This window comes from Primulina tabacum, chromosome 9, assembly GCF_025594145.1.
Source record: "Primulina tabacum isolate GXHZ01 chromosome 9, ASM2559414v2, whole genome shotgun sequence".
NCBI classification, from domain to species: domain Eukaryota; kingdom Viridiplantae; phylum Streptophyta; class Magnoliopsida; order Lamiales; family Gesneriaceae; genus Primulina; species Primulina tabacum.
The window spans coordinates 37,616,328-37,625,009 of record NC_134558.1 but is presented as its reverse complement, the minus strand read 5'-3'; the positions used below and the strand labels follow the sequence as shown (position 1 = coordinate 37,625,009).

The following is an 8,682-nucleotide window of genomic DNA, read 5'->3' as shown; positions in this document are numbered from 1 at the left end:
GAATATATTACAAGTCTTGTTTTCAATTTTTTTCCTCAAATGATGAATACGATCAGCTTGAAATCAAATTTTATCATCTTAATATATGAAACCAAAAGGAAAATATTTTCTTCATTTTTACACAATAGAGCTTTCATACGAATACAAACAAATTAGATTCCAACTGCTCCAATCTACGAGTTCATAAATTATTTGCATATACAAATATGTCTTTTAACTAGTTGTCTCCTAGTGCAACAAATAGAGAGATTCTTAAGTTTGGTATTTCTACTCACTAAACGTCAAAATTATCGCTATTTCATTTATTTTTAAATTATCGTAAGAGATTATTATAAATCACTAGTATATGCTAAACACAATTAATGGTTGTTGAGGTTTTACAAATTTTATTTTTTTAAAATGGAAAAAAAATGAAGTAAATTAAAAAGTCAAAAATAAATTAAATTAAAATTTTAGTTTTGACAGTTTGTCTTTTAGCTCTTTTTTACCTTTGCAAGAACTATGCCATTTCGAGGGTGATACAGTAAATTCATCATAACTCAAAGTGCAATCTTAACCGTTGATTCAATTTATAAATAATTGAATCAACGGTGTTATAAAACCCACCGATGCGAGTGCCCTGACCAGAGATGACAGATCAAAATCCACTGTTGACACATACTGAGGCGGCAGGCCCACCGGATATCCACAGAAATCAGCAGTATCTCACCTTAGACGACACAATCGAACACTGCATCGGCGACTTGGGTTGGAGTCAACTCCTCCAGGCAATTCTTATATCCTTTGCATGGTTTTTCGACGCACAGCAGACCTTCATCAGTGTTTTCACAGATGCACAACCGAAATGGAGTTGTAAACATTCTTCCAGTTCGTGCAACAACGCTAATGTTTGTGACCTTCCAAGGGATTCCTGGTCATGGGACCTCCCTGCGTTCACATCCACCATTTCTGAATGGTCCCTCGAGTGTGCAAATCCCATAATTATAGGTCTTCCGGCCTCGTCCTTCTTCACGGGGTGTTTAGCAGGTGGATTCGCGCTTGCTACGCTAGCAGATTCGACTCTGGGTCGGAAGAATATGTTGGTTTTGTCGTCTCTGGTTATGTCTTTAAGCGGGGTGCTCGCAGCTGTTTCAACTAACGTTTGGATGTACGCGGCGTTGAGATTTGTAAGTGGGTTCGGGCGAGCCACAATTGGAACATGTGCGCTTGTTCTTTCAACGGAATTAGTTGGGAAGAAATGGAGAGGAAACGCTGGAATAATGGGATTCGTTTGCTTCGCTCTTGGGTTTTTGTCTCTTCCTGTTGAGGCATATTTGCTAAGAGAATATTCATGGAGATTAATCTATCTGTGGACCTGTGTTCCATCACTTTTTTACTCTATTATTATGTATTTTGCAGTTCGAGAATCTCCCAGATGGCTTTTCATCAAGGGAAGAAAGGAAAATTTTATTCAAGCTCTGAGAAGCATTGCCGGATCCAAGAAACGTGGCCGATTGACAGAAAGCTTCTTCAACGAAACCGTGAACTGGGAAGAGAAAGTACAAGAAAGGAACATTTACTCAGCCATGAAAATGTTGCTGAACAAAGGGTGGGCGCTACGGCGGATCGCGGCGGTGATGGCTGTGGGCTTCGGCTTAGGAATGATATACTATGGCATGCCATTAGGCCTCGGTAACTTGTCGCTTGACTTGCACTTGGGCGTGTCGCTGAACGCTTTATTGGAATTTCCGTCATCGTTCCTAACATTTTTCCTCATCGGCAAACTGAACAGAAAAAGTTCGATTCTTGGGTTAACTGTTCTGAGTGGAATCTGCAGTGTTGCCTGCGTTTTGGTGAAATGGAAGGGGATTCAAATGGGTCTGGAGTTGGTATCATTCTTCAGTGCTTGCACTGGAACTAATGTGATATTGATTTATGCTTTGGAGCTGTTTCCTACTTGCGTGAGGAACTCGGCTGTGTCGATGGTGCGACAGGCGGTGGTGCTTAGTGGAGTACTCAGCCCCATACTGGTGGCGGCCGGGAAGCACAACGGGCTGATTTCTTATGCGGTATTTGGTGTGACGATTGTGTTGTGCGGATTGTTTGTTATTTGGCTGCCGGAAACCAAGGGGCGGACATTTTGCGATACGATGGAGGAAGAAGAGGAACGCAGGGATATGTAGTTTAATCGGTAGCACAGATTCTTGTGTTTAAAGCATATGAATCCAACAATTTCTAGCTGGAACCTCTTTCTTATCCATCTGTTGGGGGTTAGGCCTTCCAATCAGTGATAAATGCAGTAAAAAAGGTCTACTTTTTTGTAACGATGATGGACTATTACGTTGAATTAACGTGGATCTCGACATGATCGAAGCAAAATTACTTGTGGATACAGTACCATGCTGTATCATATAAATTATGGTATTTTAAATTAAATATATATTTTAATATTATGATATGAAGTTAGATTTTTTTGTCTAATTATAAATCAAGAGGGTATGTATTGATTGAAATTCTATATTAATGAACAAATGCTTATTAAATTTCGTGAAGGTAAACTATCTTTCATACAAATATTACAATATATATACTCTTTCTATCAGGATTATAACTTGGACGCCAAGAAGACCGTCTAACTTTTCAAATCTATTACCTACACGATAATATATGACATTATGACGCACAATAACGAAATTAGGCCAAGTCAAATAAGCTTATTCTTTCATGTAAAACAAACTTCCAAGTTATATTTTTTTAGCAAGTCTCATGTGAGATCTGCAAGAACTAAGACATGTGATTCAGTTCAATAATTGGAGTGAAAAACTAATATTTTTTATCGAGGATTGAGCCAGAAATGAAGGTATGAGGAAAATTTTTAAATTTTTTTAGGGGACAAGAACAAATGTCACGGGAAAAGTGAAAATGGGGTGACAATCACTTGTTGGATGTGATGAAGTATATCAAAATTGTATAATCAATAAATGAGTGTTACTTCATCGTTGAACAAAGAAGTTGACATTGTCAATGATCACCATTACAATAGAGTTTTTGTCATATATGGAAAGTTTTAAAAAAAAACAATGTCACAAAAAGAAATATTGATCAACATTAATGCATTCATATAACACATTAAATATTTGAAAAAAAATATGAAATGAAATACCCAATTAAAAAAGAAGTCATTTTAGTTTTTTTTTAAATTCAAATATGAATATAATGTTTTTTGAAAATATAAGCTACATTTAATTATTGTATTAGTTATATCATTTCATTTAATTTTGGTTATTATTTTGAGTTTTATATTTTTTCCATATATTTAATTTTCATTACTCTCTAACATTCTAACATTTTAAATAAAATATAATTTTTTTTATATAATATATGTTTTTTTAACTTTTCTAAAAGAGTTATCATGAATTTTTTATATAATATATGTTTTTTTTTTACTTTTTAACATTTTAAAAAATAATGATATTTTTTATTAAAATTTATTTATCTAATAAATGACAAAAAATTTGATTTTTTGAAATATATTTATTTATTCTTTAAAAATATGATAAAAAAATTAAATATGTTTTTTAAAAAATATTTTTCTATTCATTTTATTAGTAAAAATTTACTCAACCAATATAATAAAATTGTTATGGTCAAACGCTTACTACCGAAACAAAAGCTGTAGCTGTTAGCTTAGACAAAATTTTATTTTTCTTATATTTGTGGTAGTGAAAAGTGCACCTATTTTGTTTTATATAATAATGTTTAAAATTCAATAAATTCGTTATATTATACCAATAATGTTAAATAAATATTCTAATGTTATTAATAAATTAGATAAAATAATATTCATCAACCACACCGATAAAATATATATATTAATTATTAATTAGGTAAAATTCAATCATACCGATAAAATATAATATTTTCCATTACAGGTTTCAGTATCTTCATTACATCTGAGCTCGAAACGCGTCGAAATCCAATCAAAATTTGACTCTGTCCTCTTTCACCTGGAATCCCAATTCTCCTCCAAAGTCAAGGCAGGCTCCTAGAGAGAAGATTCTGAGGGTTTTCATTTAAATAATATTTTTTTGGGTCCATGGGTGAAGCCTACAACGGGGAGACATTTCCAAGTCAAAGAATAATGGCGTGACGATCTGAATCGCGCCACACCACCTCCTTTCGTGTCATTTATACCCAAGTAACAAAACACCTCGTTCTTGTTCGTTCTTCTCTCTCGGAGCTGTTGGAACTCCAATATTTGTCCTTTTTTGTTAAAACTCTTGTATTCTGCTCCCGATCGTCTTTGGTTTCTTGTTTTTTTTCCCTGTTGTTGTTTTTGTAAGTTTTGGATTCAAGAAGAATCAAGAAAATCATCGCGGGCTTGATGAACTCTAATACTCCATCATCTAGTGCCGGAGGATCTGGATCGGCCGATTCCACCGGGCCTAGAAGAAATACCAAGCGACCAAAGTGTATTTTTCTATGACCCATCTTCTAGAACTTTTGAAGTCTCGTTTCGTGAATTTTCTTCTTGTGCAGATGGAAATTCTTTTGGGAATTTATGTGCTGGATTGTGTAATCTGTTCTTAGTTGTCTGCTTTGTACTTGATCTTTGTTTAAATGATTTTCAGGAGGTTTTTGGGACCAGCTGGGTATGTAACTCTGGATGTATCATGAATATTTGCAATATTCGGAATCTTGATTCAGTACTTGTATATGCATGATTGGAATAAAAGAAAAGGATAAAATATTCAATACTAATTTCTGTATTATTTAGCTTTCGAGCAAAATAAATCTCAAATTTGTAATTAACTGTATAAAATGCAAGAAAGAAAATGAGACTATCGTTAACCAAAGATACGACTAAATTAATCTGTAGGACTGCAACTGTTGATTCATGTTTTTCCATGTTTGACGAAGCAGATTGCATACACGGTTCACTTGACTTAAATAGTTATTCTAATGCTAAGCAAGAAATTTATCTAGGAGGTGAGATAGAAGTTTCTTTGACAGATTCTATGGAATCTACTGTGATATTTTATGAAGTTTTCTTGAACAATTTTTGCAGTGAGAATTTAAATTCTCTTGAAATTATTGTAGGTTACCCTTGAATGGTTTTCAATTCACAGAAACAAAGCAAGTGTATTGCAGCTCACAGAACTTGTGTTTATTATATGCAAATGAACACTATGGTGAAGTATTCTAATGTCTTCTCAATTTAAGGACATAGTATTGATGGCACATTAATTGTACTTTGCATTTGCGAAATCATGTGAAAACCACCCTTGAAATATGCCCATAATTTTCATATAGGCTACAAAAAAAAGAATGCCTTAACAGCGAAACTTTATCTGATGAAATTTTTGATACGTTATTTATCTGTTTATCATTGGATAACATAAACAAGTTAATCGACCCTTTTTCATGATTATTTAGCAAAAAAATTTAATGTCTATGATCACAGACTGGTTCGGACATTTTAATTTGTCTTTTTTTTTTCTCCAGATTCTAGGTTTACACAACAGGAGCTTCCGGCGTGCAAACCTATTCTCACTCCTAAATGGGTAAATGTTATGTGTTCTTGTGTGGGGTGTGATCAAATTGATTCGGCCTGAATATCACATGATTGGTATTCGAAACTATTAAAATCATGCCAAGTTTGAAATTTGAGCTGATTATATGATAGGCTTGGGAGGTTTAATATATTTTCATTATAAATATGTTAAAAATAAATGATCTGGAAAGCTTAAATGAAGCATTTGCTTAATAAAGTATTAAGTCAAAATGAAAGAACTTAGATTGATTTTGACCTCTAATTTATTCTAATTTAAGCTCAAATAGATGGCATTTAAGTGGAGGTTTTGAGAGAGGATAAATATTAAGTTGAGAAGTTGTTTTTCCATTTATGTTCCTGTCATATAAATAAATATACTAAAATATCTATGTGATGTCTTATGCTTAACCATATAGAGGGATAATTTTACTAATTTTTTCCAATTCACAATTGGAAAACACACTTTTATAAGTATATATATAGATAGGTATATAGATATAGATATGGACTATCCACTTTTAGAATGTGCATCCTAATGATTGCATGCTCTTTTTGGTGCAGGTGATCTCAACACTTTTGCTTGTTGGTGTTGTCTTCATTCCAATTGGGATTGTCTCCCTCTTTGCTTCTCAAGATGTATGCTGAATGCTCCGACTCATTTATCGGCTACTTTACTTTCACAGCTCTATTACTGTCTAAGCTTTCTTTTATGTTTGTCAGGTTGTTGAAATTGTCAATGAATACGAAACTGAATGCATTCCAAGCGAATCCCGAAATGACAAACTTGGGTATATTCAAGGCCCTCAAGACAAGACCTGCTATAGAACTCTCAGGGTGAGTTCCATCCAGTATTTGCTTGTTATTTGCTTTGCCTCATCGTCGCTCATATTGGTTTCTTTACTAGTGATTTTTAACTAACGAATCGATCAACACCAGATTTCAAAGCAAATGAAGCAGCCGATTTATGTTTATTACCAACTTGACAGTTTTTACCAGAATCACCGTAGGTATGTATAATGCAGAGTTTAATGTATTGATTGTCTTTTTAAGTAGTTTGTTATCTCGTAATTCTGTAATCCTGCAAGAATTGTTATAATTCTTTGGTATCTCTTGATTAACTTTAGATATGTGAAGAGCCGAAGTGATCAGCAGTTGAGAAGTGTAAATAATGAGGGGGACACTGATCCGTGTAAGCCTGAGGCAACCGTAGATGGGAGGCCAATTGTTCCTTGTGGTCTTATTGCCTGGAGTCTGTTTAATGATACTTACAGTCTAACTCGCAACAACCAGCAGTTGAACATAAACAAGACAAATATCTCGTGGAAGAGCGACAGGGATCGGAAATTTGGGGAAAATGTCTTTCCGAAAAATTTTCAGAATGGAACTTTAGTTGGTGGTCGAACTCTTGATCCTTTATTACCAGTAAGCCTCCTGCTCTATAAGCCAATATATCATGTTTACTCTTACTTGTAGAGTGCAGAGGACTTATGTAGCTAGAAGAAGGCATTGCTCGTTTTATAGCATTGCATTTCATAGTTACATGATACTTTGAGTATGTATCAAATCTAACCACGCAGAATTTTAGTTTCCTTGGAGATGTATATTCTTACTTAATTTTTTTTCATTTAATCGTATTACTCACCAAGTCAAAGTGTAAGCAAATTAAAATTGCAATTGGATGCTAGTTCTTGAATTTGTGCTGACTTGTTGAGTTTCGACATCTGATTAAAAGAAAAGGTTGAAAGTGGCAAGTGCAAGCTCAACAGATTTTAGTGTAAAGTTGCTAGATCAGTTATAACTTTGTTAACTGTCACTTTCAATAATTGGCAAGTAGTAAAGTTGCATCCTTTATCTGTTTCAATTTTAAATTGCTTTACAAAAAACTAATTATCTATCTGAATACGTTTCCATTCAACAGTTGAATAAACAGGAGGACCTTATGGTTTGGATGAGAACTGCAGCCCTTCCCACATTTAGGAAATTGTATGGGAGAATAGAAGTGGATCTTCAACGTGGTGATACCATCAATGTGACAATAGGTAACTATTATAACACCTACAGTTTCAATGGCAAGAAGAAACTTGTTCTTTCTACCACGAGCTGGCTTGGAGGGAAGAATGACTTTGTGGGTATTGCGTATCTCACAGTGGGTGGATTGTGCATTGGTTTGGCCATAGTTTTCGCTCTTATTTATCTAATTAAGCCAAGGTACGATTTGTTTGCCTTTTCTTCGTATTCTCATTTATCACCTCCCATTTCCACGACCAAGTAGCATTCTTTTAGCTAGTTTGGTTGAGTCGCTCCATAATTAATGAATCCTGATAGTTCAAGCCAATGTGGTGTTTTGTTTGATGAATGAACATCCGAGAACATTTCTACAAGATTGGTTTCTAAGAACAGCTTTGTTACGAACATACTTTGCAAATGCTATCGAGTGTGTTGGGACAGAGAAGCTGCTATCAAAAAGTTTACAAGAAACACTTTTTCAAAAATAAAAAATTTAGTTTCTGGGCTTTGGCTCCGGTTTCAGCTTTTCCTTGACATCGGGAAAGAACTCCTTTCACTAAAAACGGACATTAAAACTATGTCTCGCCTCTTTTTTTTTCTTTTAAAAAGAACACTTGGAAAACCGAGATCAGTAGTGTTTTGTCTTTTAAGTTAGAGCTTTTGTATCCTCAACCGATCCATAGTCTGATAATTTCTTATTTTCTTGCATCTGTTGTCAATCATATGTTATCCCATGCAGGCGACTTGGAGATCCGTCTTATTTATCATGGAATCAGAATCCAGGTCGTCGTTAATCTGGTTTACGTGTGTTTTTCGGTTTGTCTACTCGAAATCACTGCAGCGCCCTCGTTTCACGCATTTCCTCGTAAAGATGTACACAGTACACCAATCTGAACCACATGCAGTTCTTTGTTTGATTTGAACTTAGTTTATTATTTTGAATGTCTTGAGCTTTGTATTTGTGCACAGCAAATACCTCATGGGTTTATGCACAAATTTGCTTACTTGTATAGTTTTAATATCGATCTGTTTGAGAAACAGGCGTCGATCGTTTTAGAATAAAAGATTTTACCTTGTATTTCAAATCTTGTTTTTATTCTACTTTTATGTACCCTTTTCCGATCGAGTCAGCCACATATTTC

The 8,682-nt window shown here is 34.4% G+C and overlaps 2 protein-coding genes across 2 annotated transcripts; both read left to right on the top strand.

The window, feature by feature from the left end:
* Positions 1-605: 605 nt before the first annotated feature.
* Positions 606-2,437, top strand: LOC142555831 (organic cation/carnitine transporter 3-like). Its single transcript, XM_075666935.1, has one exon. The coding sequence runs from the start codon at positions 630-632 to the stop codon at positions 2,160-2,162; it is 1,533 nt and encodes a 510-aa protein (XP_075523050.1). The 5' UTR covers positions 606-629; the 3' UTR covers positions 2,163-2,437.
* A 1,489-nt stretch (positions 2,438-3,926) lies between these two features.
* On the top strand, positions 3,927-8,442 carry LOC142555829 (ALA-interacting subunit 3-like). The gene is made up of 8 exons (XM_075666933.1): positions 3,927-4,451; positions 5,485-5,543; positions 6,095-6,169; positions 6,254-6,367; positions 6,470-6,540; positions 6,658-6,955; positions 7,452-7,741; positions 8,280-8,442. The coding sequence occupies exons 1-8, from the start codon at positions 4,364-4,366 to the stop codon at positions 8,332-8,334; spliced, it is 1,050 nt and encodes a 349-aa protein (XP_075523048.1). The 5' UTR covers positions 3,927-4,363; the 3' UTR covers positions 8,335-8,442.
* The last annotated feature ends 240 nt before the right edge of the window (positions 8,443-8,682 follow it).

Bases quoted from the DNA above. Each gene is read 5' to 3' on its own strand.
- LOC142555829 (XM_075666933.1), top strand. From the start codon at position 4,364: ATGAACTCTAATACTCCATCATCTAGTGCCGGAGGATCTGGATCGGCC. The intron at 4,452-5,484 runs GTATTTTTCTAT...TTTTTTCTCCAG, and splicing joins AAATACCAAGCGACCAAAGT to ATTCTAGGTTTACACAACAG. The intron at 6,956-7,451 runs GTAAGCCTCCTG...TCCATTCAACAG, and splicing joins CTCTTGATCCTTTATTACCA to TTGAATAAACAGGAGGACCT.
- LOC142555831 (XM_075666935.1), top strand. From the start codon at position 630: ATGACAGATCAAAATCCACTGTTGACACATACTGAGGCGGCAGGCCCA.